The sequence below is a fragment of the Pipra filicauda genome, unplaced genomic scaffold (assembly GCF_003945595.2).
Source record: "Pipra filicauda isolate LSUMZ 115617 unplaced genomic scaffold, ASM394559v2 scaffold433_size896684_pilon, whole genome shotgun sequence".
In the NCBI taxonomy this organism is placed as follows: domain Eukaryota; kingdom Metazoa; phylum Chordata; class Aves; order Passeriformes; family Pipridae; genus Pipra; species Pipra filicauda.
In genome coordinates this window covers 492,812-514,881 of record NW_024104569.1, presented here as the reverse complement: position 1 = coordinate 514,881, position 22,070 = coordinate 492,812, and the positions used below count along the sequence as shown (strand labels likewise).

The window sequence follows — 22,070 nt, the reverse complement described above, 5'->3', positions numbered from 1 at the left end:
GGGTGCCAATGGTTAAATGACTGTAGCAAAACATGGAGGGGTGGGGAGGGTGAAAGGCTGTCCAACCCTGACAGTTAAACTGTGTCCATTAATTTATAAACATTTTGAAGCAATGTACTGTGCAAGTCAGAGCCTTTTCATAACACCCAGTGTCCATCCATTCCTCTTTTTTCTAGTTCTACAATAACAGTAAAAATATTTTGATCTGGCACAGTTACTAAAATCCTGATGGAAATACGCACATTCCATATCACCGGGCTATGGCTAATAAAAGTAACACCAAAATACAGTCATTGGCACTTGCCAGCACAAGCCAACCACTTGCTTTTATGTATTTTCTCTGTGAAACTGAACAGGAAAACGGATTTGTAGTTCTGGGGATGTGCAAGGTAAGGTAACGTGTGTGGCACCGCTGTCCCATCACTTACCAGCAAAGCCTCTCCCCCTGCCCTGAGGTGGTGGGACTGGCCCAAAGTGTCGAGGATACATAGAAGCTGGATAGAAAGGCATGGCAGGTGGAGGTGGGAAAGGGAGAGGATGGTTCTGCCTGGAGAAATTTAATCCTTCTAGGATGCTCTGACGCATCTTTTCAACCTTGGCTGCCTGCTCAGCCTAGGAATAAAGAGAAGGTCACAGAGGGATATTAAAATTCTCATTTCAATTGTACAAAACTACATTTACACAACAAATTCAAAGAAGAAAGCAAAACAATAGAAGAACAGACAGAATCATCATCCTAAACCTGGACTGCAAACCAGAGTCTGTGCAGACAGGCTGAAACATGCCTGGAGGGTTACAAGCCTGAGAGGGACCACGGCCACCATCAGCAGCCAAGCTAAGGTCAGCTTCCCTTGAGTCAGAAATAAGAAGGGATACGATTTCATACCTCCCAAAAAATTAAAAGCAAAAAAAAGTTTTGGTCATACAGTATACTGTTGATTTTTATCAGTTTTTTGATTTTACAGTTAGATAATAATTTTGCATGATTTAGATACAACAAAAAACTCCTACATGTGTATTTTAAGATTGTAAGAAATGTGTAAAGCTAAAGGACCTCAAGAATGACTTCACAGTCTGTAAAATCAGTTAGAAACCACCAGTTTTCTTTCACTGTAAACCCAGTGCAGCTTAGTCCTCTGGGACAGCCTGACCCAAAAAGGCAGGACTTGAACAAATGAGCAGAGAGTTTCCAACTCGGCCATTCACCATGGCATTCAAGTTTCAGTTTCCAGAGAGAAAAAAAATGAAATTTAAGTTGATGCCTCTTCTTCCAAATTTGCCCAAATGCCATCCCAATCATCAAGAGAAAGGGATTAAACAGCAAAACCCACCCATCAGCCATTCACTTTGTACTTTCCTTTACAAGCAGGGACATGACATGTGACATAAATGATAATAAACCCACCCCTTCCAACCCTTCTGGGGACAAGGGACACTCCCTCACCGTGCTGAACTACACACCTGACCATCACAGAGGTCGATGAGCGGAACTTTCTCCCGGCTTGCTTTGATGAGCTTGGTCTGGAATAATTTCCCATCAAAATACATCCAGGGACAGCAGTGCTCCCATGGAATCGGCTGCCCGCAAGCATCGTTGGCAAAAAGAGCCATGTCCACCCCGCTCATAAATAGAGCAGACAGCTGGATTCCACGGGGGTCCAGATTCTCAATCTGTTGGAAAACATGCGAAAGTCAGTAAGATCGTCATGAAATGTAATTCAAAGTTATTCCAACAGTTACATTCTTTTCAAAACTCTTGCAAACAGAGGGATCTTAAAAGGTCATCCAGATTTTCACATGTTGGAATAGAAGAATGCACCAGAACCTCTCGCCTGTGCATGCAGAGCTGCAGTCCTCAGGAAGGCTTTGGTTCCATCCATCCACTCTGGAGGCCAGAGATAAACCCAAATCCCTCTATTTTCTCAACAAAGTGCAAGAAACTATTTCTACAGACACTTAGAGGAAATTAGCAGTAGAAAACTTCATTAAAAATTTTATTCCAGATAATTATGTGCTTCTGAGATGTGCTGTAGAACGGTTCAGGAATGAGCTCATTGCCAGCATTCCATTTTTCTTCCTATATAACACATTTCCTTTCCAACTCCTTTATAATGGATTTTCTATTATCTTGATTTTGCTCTAAGAACACAACTCTTAATAACAAGGCAGTGTTTATGCTTACAACAGTTTTATTTAGGATGCAGAATAGAGACACAAAGGTAAAATTAAATGGTGAATAATAGCTGATGGTAGAAGAAAAAAAGGATTGGATTGCAGCAAGTGTATTTTTAGCTCTGGTATAAGAAAATATCACTACTGGTGTTCTCTGAAATACTTCTCAAAATATCAGCCCTTTCTTGGGAACATTTTCAAGACCTTGGTATTAAACTTTAAAATTAAACTCCATTACCTTCCTTACGCATAAGCAACCTTTAAGGGCCCCAAGACTATCCAGCTCATTTTGCAGACAGCTGGGTTCAAACTCAGCTGTTCTTTCTGTCTGTATTCACAAGCAGCTTCATGTGAAGACAGTAACAACCCTGAGGAAACATTGCATCTTCCAGCTAACCAACATATCTTATAGAAGTTATCTGCATTACTTTGTGATTGAAAAATAAAACAATGTCTATTAAACCAAAATATTGTCTGCTGTTTATCACTAGTCATTTGTTTTGTGTTGGAATGGAAAGAGTATTTTCTCTGTGATTCCTTTCTTAGGTCTCTAAGACCAGCAATTTTCACAGTGAGTTTCTTCCTCTTTGCATCAGACCTTAAGAGAGGCGAGACTCTGATGATTCTATAACTATAGATACCTATGTCAAAATCTCTACCCTTAGATGTCATTTAGGTTGTGGGCTCACCATCCCTTGAAGTGTCCAAGGCCAGACTGGATGGGGCTTGGAGCAACCTCGGATAGTGGAAGGTGTCCCTGCCCATGGCAGGGGTTGGAACTGGATGAGCTTTAAGATCCCTTCCAACCCAAACGATTCTGTGATTCTATCATTTGTTTGTTGTGTTGTGTTTGGAGAGTGGACATGGCAGATCAAGTGGCTGATACACAGCTGCTCTTTGATGCATCCAGCCTGGCCTACAAAACTGTCATTAGAATTTCTGCTGATACCCACAGGTACAATCACGCAGCTTCAGGAGAGTTTGGGGCAGATGCCTTGAACCACCCTCTCATGAGCCTTTGGAAGACTCTGCTACACTTTGCCAAGTGCAATGCTTATCCCCTCAGATGGGCTGCCTACATTCCTTCTGAGCACACAGGATAACTCAAGGCCAGGTCACTCCTTTGCAGAGGTTGGCCACATACTGCCCTGAAGACAAAGCACTGCTCCTCCAACATGGACAGAGCTGGTCTCTGGACCAAACCCCTGGGGTTCTGAAGGGCCCAGTGAGCACACAGGGCTCCCAGCACAAATGTCCAGTACACACCTTGAAAAGGAGCTCCAGCAAACACCTGAACAAGTCTCCTGACAACTAGGAACTATGGTTAGGCTGTTTTTAAGGAATTACCCACAAGCAGCACTCAAACCCACGATTCTCAGGAGCCATAATAAGGTTATAACCCACGTCAGCAGCGATACAGTCCCAAGTGCTGCAGCAAACAAGTGGCTGTGCATGAACTCACTGTGCTTCACATTTTTTTCAGCAATGAGGGAAAGGACAAATAAATGTCTTCCTGATGGATTGTATTGATCTCTTTATTATTTTTCTGTTGACATTCATCCTTTGGTATAAGGGAAGAAGGTTTTTGCTTTCTCTTAACTCTGCTACTACCCTTGCTAACACGTGAATTGTCTACTTGCTGTGTGCCAAGTTCAAACAGATTTTGTAGCGGATTTGGTTTTCTTCCCCTTGCACTGACTAATACTTTTATATCTAAGTGTTGAGTTTCCATGAGCAGATTGATTTGGTTTATGGATTGAGGCTGAGAAGTCCTTGCCAGGGTGCTACAGGCAGGAACCCAACTCACACTCCACTTGTCACCCACAGAAGAGAAATAGTCACTTGCTGGCTTTGAGGAAACCTCTTCCAGACCTGGTATCAGTGACAAAATATACCTTGGAAAAGCCTAATAGCTGGAATATGTGTGAGCTTCATTGTTGTTTCTCCTGAGAAGAGGGATGCTAGAACTGCTGCTCGTGTCAACTTGGGAAACAAGTGCCACCTCCTCCTTGCTGCTTTACCTTCTGTATTTACAACAAGGATACCACACTAACTATGAGTTAGCCAGCAATATTTACCTCATGGAGTGCCACTGTACTAGAAAAAAAAATTAAACGTTTGAGATTTTAACTTTTAAAATCCTCAAAATAATGATTTTTACAGTTCTAAGAGTATTCATAAACTGTTTTACTTCTTTCCCCTGCATTTTTTCACTCAAGATTATATAAAAGTCTCTCTCCATTCCTACACTTAGCTGCAAAAATCTTTTGAGTGCTGAATCGTGAGAAAATACCCAGGTTAGTATTTATAAACAGACACACAGGGAAGAAGCCTTTCTTTTCCCATATCTTTTCAATGGAACCACATTTGTTTCCAAGACACAGACTTAAGAAATTGTGAGAAAAGGTTCTGCAGTTACCTATTCAACCAGTGAAACAGAAGAGATTATCAATCTCCACCACACGTGAAACCACTAAGAGTAAGATTTTGAAAAGTACAGGTGATTGTGCAAGACTCTTAGTGAGACAGGCACGTACACATCAGCCACTGCAGTTAATTCCCAGATCAGCTGAGAAGTTATATAGTTAAGAATTACCTTGAGTTCCTGAAGCTGGTCAGGTTCATAGAGCTTTGGAGACAATGCTTGGGCAAGGAAAGCATCCAGTTCCTGGCGGCGCAGAATGCGAACCCCCGGCCACTGTACCATGTACCTGCAGGGAAGGACAACCTTACTCAGCAGCCTCTTACTGGGTAAACAAGAGGGATTTTATGTGATCAGAAATCACCAGTGTATACACAGAACATGTGACAGGAGAGAAACATGCTGTCCCAATGAAATGAGGAGCTTTACCACTTGGACTACTTTTTCTGCGTAATAACTATTCTAGAAGGAGAAACAAAGGAGTTTTGATGCTCAAAGGCCAAAATGAAGTTCAATGGAACCAAAGACAAAATTTACATTTATCACTCTCAAAAATGGTTTATATTTTTTCATGTGCAACATGCTACCCTAGGATTCTGCCAGAACTATGAGCTAGTTGTGCTGAATAATTACCCCAAAGGTAAGCACCTCCCAATTCCTCAGTTTTCAATCTGAAAATTAAACACATCAGGGTTCTGGACTTTGTGTGACTTTCCCTTTGGAAGGCTCAAGTACAGAAAAACACTTCTACTACTGGCTATCATCACCTCAACTGGATGAGCAATTCTAACCCAGGGAGCCTCACACACCACAGGCAGAGCATCATCACATGAGCTTCACATCCTGATAAGCTGCTATGCAGCTGTTCTCTGAAGAACTCCCTCTTTTGCTGTGCAACTTCACCCACAAGAGCCTCTGAGGCCCCAAATATTATTTTTCAGTAAGCTGAAGCCTCAAGTATAGCAAGGGAAACTAATGCAAATGCTACATCGGCCTCTTTGCAACACAAGATCTTTTTCCTCTTCCCTTCAATCCTCAACAGATCGAAAAGAACCAGTGACTACACAACACGCTTTTCTACAGCCAAACCAAACCCCCATTCCTAGTGACCTTGCAAACAGGAATTAACACTTTCTACAGAGATTCCACAGTAGAACTTTCCTTGGCTCTGGTTTCCCTGGAGGTGTCACTGACCTTAGCACACAGCAGAGCACCATAAGATGAGTGGGCACGTTAGTTGGGTTGAGCATTGCTGGTGTGTCCGATCGCATACAGGCCAGAAACGCCCTCATCCGTCGGTTCTTGTCCTCCACGGCTTTGCCCAGCCACAGCTTCTTCAGGTTGGGACAGGTCCACTCCCTGAAGGCGAGGGCTTCCACCAGCTCAGGGGTCTGGGGAGATTTGCCTTTGTAAGCAGCCCATTCCTTAATTATCACCGGTGAAACTGCAGAACGGTAACAGCAGAAAGAAACCGGGCTGAGTTAATATGTCATAGCTCAGCATTTATTTCAAACTTCATAGGCAGGAGATTTGGATCCAAAAAGCATTACTTTGAGACTGCAATAGGACAGTGTGCTGGATTATACTGCCAAAATGGTAATTCAAACCCTGCATGAACCACCTTTTAATTGTGATCACTTACAAATTCAGTGCATACAGACAGGTGTTCTCTAGGAACGTTATGCTAATATTTTCAAATGAATATACAATGTAAAGGAACTATATATATATTTTTCTAAAGCAAACAGCACCATTTCCCCATCCCTGGAAGTGTTGGACAGGGCTTGGAGCAACCTGGTCTAGTGGAAGGTGACCCTGGCACATGGCAGGGGGTTGGCACTGAATGGTCTTTAAGGTCCCTTCCAACCTAAACCATTTTGTGATTCTCACCTGAAAACGCAATTTTCCCCTAAAATATCTGTGTCATGGATCAAAAGCCTAAAGTGATAAAAACAGTACATAAACACAAATATATTCCATGTGTGTTCTTCTAATAGCAATATGATCCTAGTGATTTTACTTGAATCAGATTTAATCCTGATATTATATTTGTCCACAGTTGTTCAACTACTGCAATGCAATGAGATCTCAAATATGGGCAAATTAGGGGGCTTTTGCCTAAAAATTTTATAAAACATTACTTTACTGAAGCCTTCCCATTTATTGCACTGCTTTCTATGAAGAGGTTAGTGGGTTTTGCCTAGGCTCCCTTTCATGCACATCAGAACAAAGACAGTTCACTCTACATGGCTGCTAAATCATCTCCCTTTTTTCACTTGAAGGCAACTAGAACAGAACACAAGCTCACGTCAAGGCTGAGACAAGATACCTTTGGCCTTGGAGCGACCCCAAGCCCAGCACAGCCCACAATGTGTCTGCACCCTTCTAACTCCAAGCCCAGCTATGTAGTGTGGAAAGATTCAAGGAGCTTGTTAGTGCAGGTTCAGGTTACAGCCTGGGGAGATTCCCTGAGGAGTACAGACCTGCTCCTTCTGCTGGAAACCCGCTGGGAACAGACCAAGGAGCGTGTCCTGCTGCTGCCAGCGCAGGTCTGATGGCTACAAAGTCCTCTTCAGCAGTCAGGCTGCAGCCTTACAGGGGACTCCATAGCCAGGGGCAGGCAAACCACGGCAGAGGTGACAGTCAGGATTAAAGAAAGGACTTCCAAAATATCCCAAAGCACTCTCACGCTTTTTGGGAATAAACCCAGCCTAGTATTGTAGTCACCCTTCACAGAGCTCAGGGCAGTTTTACAAAGATCATATGCAGCAATGCAAACAAACATTCTGATATATTTAGTTGGTAGCCTCACTACAAAATCATGTTCTATTTTGGTTGCTCCCAGGTTTTATACACACTCTGAAGATGGGCTTTAACGGGCAGCAGAGCTACCCCATCACTGGGGTCCAGCTCATCACTGGGTTTCTCTGCTTGCTTAGGCCTGGAACAGCAAACACAAACAAATAAAAGGATGTATTTTATGTAGGCTTTCAAACTCTCTTGCAATTGTTTTAGATACCAAAAGCAAAACTGTACACACCACCAGTGTTCCACTGTGATTTCTTTCACTTAACACATACAGACCTCAAGCTTAGAAGAAGGGAATGTTTTATGTCCAAGTTTTCTATCCTATGTTTTAACCATCAAATCTGGTTCTAAGCTTTTAATCTGGGGATGAGAACTTCCATGGCCTGTGAGGTTAAGGCCACAGCAAGAGTACCTCAGCTTGCTCTTCAGTCACATGCTGCCTCCAGAGGTCACGCTAGAGATCCACACTGGCTTTTATGTTTTGCTAAATAATGATTATAGTATCCAAGAATTTAGAATGGTTTGAAGCCATCTTAAAGATAATCTCATTCCAACTCCCTGCCATGGGCAGGGACACCTTCCACTAGCCCAGGTTCTCCAACCTGAAATTGGACACTTCCAGGGATGGGGCAGCCACAGTTTCTCTGGACAACCTGTGCCAGGCCCTCTCCACCCTCACAGAGAAGAATTTCTTCCCAATATCCCATCTAACCCTGCCCTCTTGCAGTGGGAAGCCAATCTCTCTTGTTCTGTCCCTCCAGGTCTCTGCCCAAAGTCCGTCTTCAGCTCTCCTGGAGCCCCTTTATGCACTGGAAGGGGCTCTAAGATTTCCCTGGAGCCTTTTCTTCTCCAGGCTGAACAGTTCTCCCAGCCTGTCTCCATAGCAGAGGTGCTCCAGCCCTCAGAGCACCTTCATGGCCTCTTCTGGACTTGCTCCAGCTGGTCCATGCCCTCCCTGTGCTGAGGACCCCAGGGCTGGACACAGGTAACCATGCTTTTTGTGGGATGGTTTAACATGGAGGTCAGTCTAGTGGTCCAGCAAACTCTGAGTGATGGGGTGAGGAATTGCAACTGTATCCATCCACAAGCAACTGTAGTACTCTTCACCCAAATTTAGCATTTAACCTAAGAGATTAATCCAGGACTTGTCCATATCTACTTAATTCTCCAGGGCATTTCTTAAACCTTTGACAAATCTGTACTGGGACTGCTGCCAAACTCACTGCAACCTCAGCTGCCCGAATCTCTGTCCTCAGAGGGACGTGTGGTGCTTCCTCCCGTGACTTCCACCAGGACATGAGCAATGCCTGTCCTCAGGACTACATCAGCTACAACCAGGACCAGTGTGTTCAGCCCCATCACCGTGCTGATCACACTGTTTTTCACACCAAACCTCGTCCTGCTGCTGCTCAGCAGGTCTGAATACTCACAGAGGCCCAGGTTACCACACCATCTATGGACTCTGCTTTGAACAGTGCACTCACGACACGCTAAGGTCGATCCAAGTAACAAGAGTCAGCACGAACCCGCAGGACAGCAACCTGCCCGAGGAACACTCGAGTGCTGTCACAGGCTCTGAAGGCACCACAGCACCCTGTGAGAGCTCTGGCTGCCAAGCACAGCTTAGGTGGTTCTGGCCTTTACTCAGTTTCCGTGCCGTGAGGTGCCCGGTGCCACCAGCAGCCGAGCTGGCAAATGCAGAGTTATCAAGCCTCATTTTTAACCTTGCAATCCTTACTGACAGCACAGCTTGAGCTCAGCACGCCTGAGTGTGCACAAGGGCTACTGCCCAAGAGTCATGGCTTTCCTCTTGGCAGTGCCAGCACTGGTTGAGTACGTCCGTGATGGGGAACAGCACAACACAAGGTGGTTGGGCTTAAAATAACAAACCCTGGGATCCAACCAGGAACTGTGACAGCTTGTGCGTTTTGCCACCGAGCAGAAAGGGCAGACGGTCTCACCACACACATGTATTTATCAGAACATGGAGATAACCTGATCCAGGGCTTGACAAGCAGAGCAAGGGAGACCCTGAATTTCCAGCTCCTCCTCAGGAAAGGCAGCACAGCCAGCACCATGCCCTTGGCAGCCAAACACAACCAGGCACTCTGTGACCCAGCCCCTCCCGTCCTCTGGGAGCAGAGATGAGGCTGGGTACATCTAAGCCATCACTTAGCAGATACTGATCACTGAAGAACCCCACTGACTGCTGCTGCTGTAGTTTCTTGTTGCCTTTTCAACTTCATACAAAAAATAATGGTTTAGAAGACAGGAAGCCACCCGTTTCATGAGAGATCCATTATTTTGCCATCTATATATTTAGTAATAATCCCAATGTGTCAGTTTATTATGCATTTTTCACAGCCTCACATAACCCTCACATGCAATATACTTGCCAATTATTCAGGCACTATTATTAAGCTGCCAGTGTTATGGTTTGTACAACAAAGATGACAGGATTTTAGGTATTAATATTCATTACCTCTCTACATAAACCTTAAGGACAATTTACATTTCTTTAGAAACTGATTTCTTAATTCTCTTAACATCTCTCAATTCCTAAATTTTCTCTTAATTGTCTTCATTACTGTGTTTCAGCACTTACTCATTTTTGAGTGCAGCAAAATAATTTAGACAGTGAAGGAGAATAAGCATCACCAGTTCATTACAGCCTGGATCCTCAGAAAACTTAAGAGAGGGCTAATTGACCTGCTTTGCTGTTTTAGACACTGTTCTCTCCTTGCATCCTCCACAGCCTGCCCAAGTCTTGATGCTTTGTAAAAGAGGTGACTAAAATAGACACGTCCCTGCACCACAGCCCTTTCACACCCCACACCTGCATCGCAGCCCAAACCCATCTTTACTGCCACTGCCAGCTTTGCAGTGAAGCAAGGAACTTTTGGGCAAATGTTCAAATTTTTTTTTTGGCTTTTTTAAGAGCTTGGTCAGTCCTAAGCTAGAAGTAGGTCAGTAGCTGGATGCATCCTGCAGCAAGATTTGCCAGAGCTGCCGTAACTAAACCAAGTCAGCAGCAGCGTGCTGAGCCTAAACTGAGAATAAACTCAGAAAAGCAGGATACATGAAGAGAAAATAGAGATTATTTAGGTTTCCCCACTAGCCTACCGGGGATATTCTATGTTTACAAGATAAAACCTGAAGCAGACCTCCAGCACTCAGCCAGTTCACCACAAAAATGCTGTAGTACACTTTTAAGGACAGGAGTCTCACAAGGATAAATGAAGAATGCAAATAACGTCACTATTTGAATCCTGAAATAACCCTGTAACCCAAAATACTACTACGCTTGTGTGAGTTTAAAGAAAGTAGCAGTTTGTGACTATGTGTGCTGAGGTATTATTCAAGCAGGGTAAATAGTGATTCCCACATAAAAACTGGCAAAGATAAGCGGCTTTTCAAACATCACTGGGAGATTATCATCTTCTCTACAAACATACAAAAACATTTCACAATTACAAATGGAAAGAGCAAAGGGAATGGATATAAAGTTTACAACTGATACTTATTTTTATTCTTTTACACGTGAAGCCTGTGAATGATGATTCCATGCATTCTGAATACCTGATTCTTAAATTTAGCCTAGCGACAGCAGACTCCTACATAGAAATACTTGTGCTGCAGCTGTGCACTGAAGGCTTCAGCATTCCTGTAACCTTTATAAGCTGTTACTGCAAAGTTCAGTCATTTCTTTTCATGCATCATCATAAGAAAAACACTCTAGAACAAGGAGTTTTCTGGAAGGACAGTAATTCCTGGAAGCTGAAGACTTAAAAAGACAAATTCCAGACTACTGAGATGATTAACATCTATTCCCCTCTGAACAAGCCAAAGAATATTTGATAAAGCTCTTTGCAAAAGTTTAGCCTGTCCCCACCCGGGTCTACCTTTGCTTACATTACACCTGATTTCTGTGGGGCTTAAATCAGGTTTTTATATGCCAATACCTGAAAGGCACGACAGTCTTGCAGATTTCCCTGGGGTACCTTTAATGACACATTTGGGAAGACACAACAGCTTAATCTGTGTACCTCTCACTTTGAAACAAGTAGGCAGATGTGTATGCGTGTGCAGAGAACTAAGTTTCCTAAATCCAGCCCTGCCATACACTTGGAAATGACATCACAAACCCATGTTCCTCACTGCAGTTCTGGCAGCAGCTTGAGCAGACGTGTTCAAAACCAAACCCCAGAGCTTGCTTAGAAATGGCAATATTTACAGTTTTTAAACTATGACAGCAAATAAAATTTGAAATTAACCACATCTTTTTCTCTTATCCATGGGATCCAATAAGCCAGAAATCCCTCTGGCCTTAGCTACATCAACGAAATCTTCGCAATGATTCCCATTCAGATCATGGCACAAGTGGCTGGGAAACCACAGCAAAGGCAAGAGGAATAAAGTGTGGGTTCTGCAGTACGTACATTCTGGTGGAAGTCTGTTCTTTCTAAAAGCAAGCCTTTCAGTTTTCTTTCTGCTTTCTGCCAAACTAAACAGGACTCCGTAAACATACTGACGCACTGGCCTATACAGGAGAGCAGCAGGAGGCAGGTCTTTGTTGGCTTCATCTTCTATAGAAACGGCGATTTTGATTTCACCCTTTGGCATGAAAGAAAGCAGAGAAATATGACATGTTACAGTGAACAAAAAGCATTCAGGTATCACAGGAACCCAATCCAGCTCTCAAATCCATCTCAGCTGGTCACGACAGATGTGATCCAGCAGTAACGTGGATCTCAGCTCGGGGCAGGTAACACCAGGGCAGGATTGCCCCAGTCTGCTTCTTCTCCTCCCAGCCCTGACTGATCATTCCTGTTGCTTTCCTCTTTCTTTTCTCCATTATAAACACGTTTGTTTGTCTGGACTATCTGCATGTGAGAATTAACTAAATAGTGATCTGCAAATACGGGCACTTAGAAGAGAAAAACAGCCCACATGGAAATAGATTAATGTGCTTTTAGACAGTCAAAGCACATTTAAAGCTGATATAGATTTCAGGAAGTTATTTTAAAAAAATATCCATGCTGTCCAAAAACGCCAGTCTGAATTTTTCGTGCAGGATTTGAAACATTACTGAGGACTTACAGCAACAAACAACACTGTGAGAATACCTGGCCAAAAAAATCCTAACTGGGAATTACCTGAGTAAGGCTGGGTTTGAATACACATAAATAAAATGTTAGCATTTTATACATTTTCAGAAAAAAAGCATGAAAGAACTGTCCAACATTTTTCTCTCAGAATAGCAGCAACACTCTGTTTTCTGTGACTTGCACATCCAGCCATGTTAAAATATTCTTGGAAAATGACTGACTTCACTGCACTGCCCCCAAATATCAACCTTTATTTTCAACATTGACAAGAAAACACTCCATTGTGCTACTTTCTCTTAAAAAAAAAAACCCCAAACATTTAAACAATACCAATAATGAATCCTGAAGGTGACATCTCAGAGTGATTACAGTAGGATATTGTCAGGTTTAGCTCAGACAACACTACCTTAGGTGTATGGCATGTCTTAAAGGTGTCTCTGCATGACAGCAACATAACCTGGAACACCTCTACGTGCCCATTTCTAAAGAACCCCCACAATTGCACCACAAGGTTCAACAGTCCTGCAGTCCTGCACTCGGGTCACAACAACCCCCTGCAGCTCCAGGCATGGGGAAGAGCGGCTGGAAAGTGTCCGAGCAGAAACAACCCTGGGGGTGCTGCTGACAGCAGCTGAACATGAGCCCAGGTGTGCCCAGGTGGGCACCTGGGCTGTACCAGCCATGGTGTGGCCACAGGCCCAGGGCAGGGACTGTCCCCCTGTGCTGGGCACTAGTGAGGTCACACCTCAAATCCTGGGGGCAGTTTTGGGCCCCTCATGACAATAAAGACGTTGAGGTGCTGGAGTGTGTCCAGAGGAGGGAAGCTGGGGTAGGTTGGGCTCTGCTCCCAGGGCACGAGGGAGAGGACGAGAGGAAACAGCCTCAGGTGGCATCAGGGGAGGTTTAGACATTAGGAAAAATTTCTTCACCAAAAGGGCTGTCCAGCCCTGGCACAGGATGCTCAGTCACCATTCCTGGAGGGATTTAAAAGACATGCAGATGTGGTACTTGGGGACATGGTTCAGTGGTGGCCTTGGCAGTGCTGGGTAAACAGCTGGACTTGATCTTAAAGATCTTTTCTAAATGACTCTGCAATTCTATGATTAAACAGGAAGTAGTATTTAAATATGCCAAGAATATTTGGCTCTGCAAAGTGTGAAGCAGAACTGGCATTGATGGTCTTCACAGACCTTTTGATTCTTTCCACTTTTCTTCGACAAAGAAGTGTAAGGACACAGCAGCAACACGAGTTGTGGTGCAAAACATGGGAAATAGGAAATCCAAACCTCAACCTCTATACAGCAACTTTTGGTTTGATGGACTTCAGATCTGCCTGTGGTCCTTATTGTCCTGAAGTGGATTTTTAAGGTGAATAAAGGTTAACAGGAGTGGGGACAGTTCCATTTTGCTGCTGCTGGTACAAAAGGGATTTCTTAGAGCTGCTCTATTTCTCTCAGGGCCAGCTATCAACGATGTGAGGGATCAGACTGGAAGGGAAAACAATCTCAGTACTTCTGAATGCTGAAAATAGAAAAGACTTGGCACAGACACCAAAGCACATACGACGGAATTTTTAGATGGAAACGGACTCTGCATAAACACACACACAGAGACATATACACACATGCTTATAGATATAAAAATACTACACATAGTCAGAAAAAAATTATTTTGTAAGTAAACACTTCTAATTATAGTATTCTCATACTTATTGGAACAACAGAAGGACTAAAAAGGGACCAGAACTCAGAGCACTAAAAAGGACGTAAAAATCTGATACTCTTTAGCCAGGAACACCAGAGCAATTATCTTCACAGAATCATTATCTCACAGTACCTCACTTTTAAATGCCATACCTTGGTTAGGACATGAAAGATGTAGGGATACATTAACCCTTTCTTGTGCCTGTGCTCTGCCACTCGTAACACTTCAGGTGCTACCGGAGGTAATGGAGGGGTAGTAATATCCATGTGGTTTCTGGTGGGCATGGACAACAGGCATGGGATTTGTGGATTACTGGTTTGATTCCCTTTGACATCAGCTGCCTGACTTCCTGAAGAAGCACTAGAGGAACCTTCTGCCTGTAACAGAACATACAAAATAAAGTGCTTTGGATGTGTCCAGAAACATACCAGCAGATCAGCCAAGAGAAACAGCAAATTTCCTCCCTCGCCCCCAATGAAAACAGTAAATCTTCACATCACGCAGTTGCAGTGTGTAGAATCATTATCCAAAGCTGGCTGCAAGGTTTTCAGAAAATAGAAACCTTCAGCCAGTGTTTGCTAGCAGCAGCAAATTACCAAGAAAATAAATATTATGGTAAAGCTTTAACTTATTAACAGTAACAGTAATTACTATTCTCTTTAATTTTTAACTGCACAATACAGAAGGGGACTGACGGCCTTTTAATGACATGTGAATGGCCTCTTAACTCAGTATTTCCAAGATACTCCCAACTCAGTGTGTGAACTGACAGTCCCAAAGTCTGTAATTTATCCAGACTTTCATGAACACATTCCTTCTCATCTCGCAGTTCCAGATAGAGCAGGGAGAAGGACACAGTTCCATTTGATAACATTTAGAACACACAGTGTTCGAACTCAAAAGCCTTGTAAAGGTTTGCTGGGTTCTGTTTAGTTTTTAAACATAAAATTCTTTTGTCTCAGAAGACTGTAAGAGAAAATGGCAATGTTCTCCGACCACGAGATTAAAGTGGTATTTTATTCCTGTTCTAGAAATGCAATTCACAAACTTATGGGAAAAATCTGATGTGTAAAAATACACTGTAAACCTCCCAGTGAACAAGCCTTTTTAAAGATTTATGTTGATTTCTCACAGATACAACCAAAAAAAGAAGAGTTCATTCCTAAAAAGCCTGGTCTTCAAAACCGAAAGCTTGTTTTAGCTTAAGAGTTCATATTACCTTTATGTCCATAAACTATTATAGCAATAGTAAAAACTTTTGGGACTGTAATTTGATCACTTCATACATCATCCGTATTTTCACAATATGTGTAAAGAAGTTCACGTGCCTCCTAAGACTTGAAAAGCAAAGCCAAAAGAAAAATGGCCAAAGCACGAAATCCCCCAGAATATGTAACATAAAAAACAGGCCCAAACAAGCTCAGTTTGTTCACTTCAGGTCCATGAAAAATAAAAACCTGCATGCAAGCATCAAAAAAATCCCACACAGATTTCAAAAATCTTCTACAAAAACATGTACAGTAGTAAAAACTGGCTCTAGCAAAATATCAAAGGGCAACATTATTTTCAGATGACATTTTAAGCACACAATCAAAGGGGATATTACCAAAAGATTGCATTTTAGTTGGTAATCTAGACTTCCTTTGAATTATAAAAATGAAAATATATGACAAAATGGTTAAAACCTGGAAACCACAACACTTCCAACACAACATTCTGATACCAGCTGCTTTTATAAACGAAAGAGCTATCATAGCTCTATTAAATCTTTGTTATATTATCAAATATTTCTTTATCAAGTTAGAGATTTTTGCCTCTGTCGTCTACTACCCCAACAACTATAAGTTGGCAATACTGGAGCACATGAGGAGTTTACAGAACTACCAAATACTGGGGGCACGCAGGGAAGAAGAGAAAAAAACCCTACACGACATCTGCACTACCCAGTTTCTTCTGGATCAGCTCCAAAGATATTCCAACACCCAGCCTGAGGAACTACCACAGTTAAAAGGTGGTTTTTTTTTTTAGTAATATGCATCCAGCCAAATGAGATGAGCTTACCTTTGTCATGTAGAATCAGGCTGTGAGACAACTGCAAGGAATTTAAGTCAAGTGAAAGGTGTGTCAAGATTGCTGCTACCTGCCTGATCTCTGCTGAATTTTCAGCACTTTGCCTCAGAAATTCACACAGTTCACTCAGCTGAAATCTTCATAGAATTACAGATTGGAAGGGACTTCCAAGCCCACCTCATTCACCCCCTGCCACGGGCAGGGACACCTTCCACTAGCCCAGGTTGCTCCAAGCCCCATCCAACCTGGCCTTGGACACTTCCAGGGATGGGGCAGCCACAGCTTCTCTGGGCAACTTCTTCAGGAAGTACTGCTTCTTTTTTCAATCACTAATATTCACCTCTCTAGGAAATGAGTTTAGCTATAAAATGTACTCACAATTCTTCCTGTCCTGCTCAACAGAAGCAACTGTCTTCTCCTGCTCCTGAAGGCTGAAGAAGTGGTTTGATAATAAAAAAACTGGCAAGTAAAGCTCAGGAGCATTTATCTATTAAAGTGGATGCATTTAAGTCAGCCTCTGTGCAAACATCTATTGGGAAGTTTAATCACTGCCTGTACAGCTCTAATTCTGGGTCTACCCAGAGCTGTGCAGTGGGTCCAACCCAGCCACTGCTCCTCCCTGGGACACACTTGGGCTCTGGCAGGGGCCCACAGGGCTGCACACATGGCACAGTGCAGAGACCAAAGGGATGGAATAGGTCAGATTAGCATTTGCATACGGTGACTAATCCCCAGGCAGATACAGTTATGGTAGGGTCTGCACGAATTAGGGTCTGCACAAATAACAACTGCTGAGGGATGAAATCACCCGCCTGAGATTTTAAGCACAAAGCCCAAGTTTACTGGAATTCCTACGCAGGGAATATGCAGGGAAAATGTTTTGTTTGTCTACAGTGTAATTAACTCAAGATTGGTGGTTTTGACACAATTAACAGTTGGTGCACAGCTCTACCAAAAAGGCACAGGAGATACTAAGGGCAAGGTCCCCTCCAACTCAGATTCTTCTGTGAAATGCTCTGAATGCTCCTTCCAAACACGGATCACACTTGGAATACAGACCATTGTATTCTCCATTTGACAGTGGTTTGAAATCTTGAAGGAATTTAATAATGTTAAGTCTTTATCAAGGGCTTATCTAGCTCATCCTTGCCTAGCTAAGCAGCAATACACTGTAACTGGTCTCAATGAACTCCTTTAACATGTACTGCATGAAATTCCTACCACGAAGGACTTTTGTCTCCTCAGCTGAGCTTTAATGCACCTCCAGTGGTCTGTGGCTGACACTGATCTGTGTGTGTGAGCTGTGCTTACTGCACTGTGGGTTACAGGACATGGACTCTGACCCCATGGACACTCAGATTGTTACACTCCTTCCTGAAAAATCAGACTAATGCACCACTGCAAACCTGGAGAACAACACTGAGGGTGAGATTGTTGGCTAAGGGCCAAACGAGGTTATTGATTTGTTTCTGGTTTATATCCAGTATTTTCTAACACATCCTATTTAATATTCATTTTTATGTATATCCTACAATGTCCTTCTTTCCTGGACTTTAAAGCTGTTGTTTCGTAATTCACAAAAAAGTGTAAAAGTTTGTACTAAATCCTATGGATCGATATTGAAAATCCTCCTTGAAGTTTGCTGTAAAGCTTTAACACAAAATAATGAACTGTGCAGTTTGGAACTTCAGGAAATACCTTTGTTTGGTCTCCCAGCTCTCCACGTGTTTGACTTTCTGACTGGGTTCCTGGTTTTTCCCAGCCTACTTTGTTCCCACTGACATGGCTGAAGAACAACAGAAAGAAAAACATCATATTAAAGTCCAGTTAAAGAGACAGTAGGATAAATCCTTGGTGTCTGGAACTATTTTGATTTTAAGGGATGTTTTCTATTAGAAATGTCCATTTGTAGGAGTCTTGAAGAGACTTGAACACCAACATTTATTCATTTACTCTATGTGAACATTTGGGTCATATTTAAAAGCTGCATATTATGATGACTAGATAATGTTCACACAAGAAACATTCTTGATTGAACTTTAAATATTTGTCACTATGCCAAGGAATTCTCTCAATTAGAAGACTTTCTTCAAACCATGATATAAATGATATAAATGTCTAGATTTCAGTGCCTGAATTTATTGCATAAAATGCAAAAGGAACACTACAAAAAATGCTGAAAAATCCCTTACAGTGTTTTTTCTAATACAGGCACATTTCCAGTTCTGCACTGCATGGAAGCTATGCAAACCTGCTTGATTTACTAAGCAAAACACAGGATAATATTTAAAGCTGATAGAACGCATCAGAAATCAAAGTCCAAGCAATCATACACCACTGTACACACATCCAAAATATAATACCCTGTAGAATCACAGAATCATTAAGGCTGGAAAAACCCTCTAAGATCACCAAGTCCAACCATCAACCCAGCACCAACACCTTGTTCACCATTAAACCGTGTCCTCAAGGGCCACATCTACACGTTTTTAGAACACCTCCAGGAATGGTGACTCCATCACCTCCCTGAGCAGCCTGTGCCAGGGCTGGACAGCCTTTTCAGTGAAGACTTTCCCTAATATCCAGTCTGAACTTCTCCCTGGCACAGCTTGAGGCCATTTCCTCTTGTTCCCTGGGAGCAGAGCCCGACCCCCACCTGGCTCCAGTCAGAAATATTGGTGCAGTAAAGCAGAACAGAGCAAACCCAGCTTCACTCCTGCTTTGCTCCATCAGGGCTTTTATGTCACTGTCCAAAATGGTAAAGTTCTGACATTCACATCAGGTTTCTTTGCAAAGCCACATTATCCCCAAATTTAAGAAGTGTAAACACTGCAAGTTCAGTGAAGTTCCACAGTTTTTAGCTACTGTAATTTTAATGAATTATACTGTGAAGTAGGAATATTTCTTTTATACAAAGTAAAGAACTGGAAGGCTTTATGACATTTACCAAAACCTCGCTCTCTCAATAAACCATAAGGGCAGGAGTGGAAAAACACCCAACATTATTTGGCTTTGAATTCCTGTTTAAGGAACACGGCAATGAGACTGAACCACGCATTTGTCTGCAGTCACAGTGACCCAAAACTATCTTTTTAAGGTCTATCATTTCACTGATTTGCAGATTTCTGCAGGACCAGGACCTGGACTTCAATGATCCTTGCGGGTCTCTTCCAACTCAGGGTATTCTGTGATCGATTCTATGATTCTTACTTTCAGGATACCAGTAAATGATTTTGAAAGGAAATCTATTTTAACAGAAGCTGAGTAAAAAAACATCCTCATGAGAAACTTACTTCACTGCACCCCCATTGCCTTCATCATTGTCGGAGGACGAAGATGTAGAAGAGGCAGGAAAATAGGTTGAATCCACATGGTTGGGGCTCCCACTCTGAGCTGGATTTATTGGAGAAGACCGTTCATATAATGGTGTGTGTTTTCCTTCGTGAGGAATGTTACTGTAGTTGTTCTGCTCAGAAAGACTTTTTCCACCTGTTTCCAAGGTGATGGCTGGCTCAGAGAGGCTGTATGGGTATGGACCCTGGCCTTGGGCCCCACCCTGATTGGACATCTGCTGGGCCTAAAATAAAGGGACCTCTTGAGGGAAGGCAACAAAAAGGCTTTGCTTTTAAAACAAAATACATTCTTTAATCAAGTAGCCTTTTCCAAATGTACACATTAAAACTCAGCCAGCTTGAACATCCACCAAAATTGTTCTATCTGAGTTTGTAGTGTCACTTTAGCTCCTCTTAGCATTCAGTCAGTGACCGCCTACACTCAAAAAGCTGGCTACACCTTTCCCACCTGGATTTCAGTTTGCTGAGCACAGCAGGCCTCTCCCAAGGAGCAGGCCAGAGACTGAACTTACCACAGGTTTTGCTTGTAGTGAGGTCTGTGGAATGTTAAGCATCTGAGAAGGAACATATGGTGGCACTATCCCAGGCATACCAAACTGATTCGGTCTGGCTGCTGTATTGCAGGGGAGGAGGGGAAAAGAAAGGAAAAAAAAAAGGAAAAAACCAAACACTCATGAAAACGCTCAATATTTGACACAAAAGTTATCCTGTTTGTCCTTTTGCTTCTATGGTTTATCTATTCTTGTTCTATTAGCATTACTGTTTTCTCATATGCCTTTAAGTCAGTTTATTCATTTTTGCCTTTCAGTAAAAACACTTTGTAGCCTGTGAAGTATATTTTACTTGTCTCACCTTCTCTCAGGTCTTTGTATCTCTCACTGCTGCACATTCCTATTCTATCTGGGAATCAAAGGCAGCTTAAAAGAAAAAAAAAAGCCCAAAAGATGTCATAACAAAGATGCTGCCAAAACCAACGTCAGACAGATACAAAATGCTGACACTTTCTGGCATTTGAACATTTGACCTCGAGTAGCCTTAACATCCTTTAATGTAGGTCTTTGGATTCAAATAAAGACACCCCACCCCTCAAATACAAGCAGGAAAATCTGTATCAGTGTACCAGTATGGTAACTGAAGAGCTTCAGAAAATTTCACCTAAAGTGACATTTTAGTGTTAAGAACAGGGTCAGGAAATCCTGTGAACACACAGTTAACTTTTAAGCCTTGAGAATAATCTGCAATGCCAGAACAACTGGCAAGCAAGTGTGGCTGCAATTTGAGCAGGTATGTTATGACATCAAAAAATCAAAGACTATAAAGAGATTTCTAAAACATGTCAGCAAGTCCAGTGAGAAACAAAAAAAATGTTTTAATGACCAGAAATAGGAGCTGTCCTCATGAATGGGACTGGACATCAGATTTAGTTGTTCACAGTATCATTCTCTCAAGTGTCCCAATGCCAGAATGGATGTGGAATACCCCAGAGGAAAAGCAGTCCAGGTTGTTCTCCTCTTTTTGGGGCAAGAACACAACTTCAGCACATATCCTGTGAAAACCTTCTGAAACCTCACCTTCGAGGGTCAATGAGAATTGCCAGAGGATACAAATATTTCTGTAAGATCCTGCTAATAATGCTATTTCTGATTTCGGGTTATCTCAGGTTTTAGTTAAAACAAAAAGCCTGGTTGCTGTCATTACTTACCCAGGTAATGTGGTGGATGAAATGGCATAGGTTTATTAGTTGCTGAGTAATAAGCAACCGCTCTCTTAAACCGAGTAACTTTGTCATCTGTTCTAGACTAAAATAAGGAAAAAAAAAAGATCTGTCAGGAGCACGTCCAGGTTTGTCACCTGGAGGTCTGTACAGTAATTAACATGCACCATAGCACAGGATTATTGCCTTTGGACCCTCCAGGACTGCAGCACTGCTCCAGCACAAGACATGTTATGTCACTCCATGGAGGGGTAAGGTTTGAACATACAGTCTTCATGTACTGCTCATTCTCAAAGGCAGTGCACAAAGTCAGGCTATAAACCCCTCTGGTTATCAAGAATTTAAAGCACTGAGAGTAGTAAATGCAGTATTTTTACCTTCAGAAAGATGGAACATGAAATTAGGGCAGCTAAGCCATCGCGTAACAGATTCCTGTTATCAACTCATCAAACCCTGTTTTCATCAAAAGCAATTCTCCAACACAAATGTAGAGTGCAATCAATGAGAAAACCCAAGCAAACCAGTATTTGGCTTTATACTTTACCTGTGAATGCTGAAAAACATCTTTTGCTATGGCATCCAAATCAGTGGTGTCCTGAATGTTGCGGACGTAGTCGGCTACGGCTTTGATCACTACGTCACACGGTGGTAAAACTAACTGGTGAGCACGTACCTGTGCAAACAAACACACCAGCATGAGCACCAGGGCCACCAGCACA

General features: G+C 42.6%; 1 protein-coding gene across 3 annotated transcripts in view; it reads right to left on the bottom strand.

Annotated features, from left to right (window-relative positions):
- Nucleotides 1–22,070, bottom strand: part of FAM120A (family with sequence similarity 120A) — a 52,564-nt gene that overhangs the window by 10,293 nt on the left and 20,201 nt on the right. For 2 of the 3 annotated variants that reach the window (XM_027732554.2, XM_027732557.2), the window contains exons 4-14: nucleotides 21,896–22,024; nucleotides 21,340–21,436; nucleotides 20,150–20,250; nucleotides 19,578–19,861; nucleotides 17,983–18,070; nucleotides 14,367–14,591; nucleotides 11,842–12,016; nucleotides 5,789–6,038; nucleotides 4,769–4,883; nucleotides 1,462–1,671; nucleotides 429–612 (exon numbers count right to left, since the gene is read on the bottom strand). In XM_027732554.2, coding sequence (XP_027588355.1) covers nucleotides 429–612; nucleotides 1,462–1,671; nucleotides 4,769–4,883; nucleotides 5,789–6,038; nucleotides 11,842–12,016; nucleotides 14,367–14,591; nucleotides 17,983–18,070; nucleotides 19,578–19,861; nucleotides 20,150–20,250; nucleotides 21,340–21,436; nucleotides 21,896–22,024 — 1,858 coding nt within the window. The remainder of the gene's footprint in view (nucleotides 1–428; nucleotides 613–1,461; nucleotides 1,672–4,768; nucleotides 4,884–5,788; nucleotides 6,039–11,841; nucleotides 12,017–14,366; nucleotides 14,592–17,982; nucleotides 18,071–19,577; nucleotides 19,862–20,149; nucleotides 20,251–21,339; nucleotides 21,437–21,895; nucleotides 22,025–22,070) is intronic. The other variant, XM_027732555.2, reaches the window with a different exon arrangement.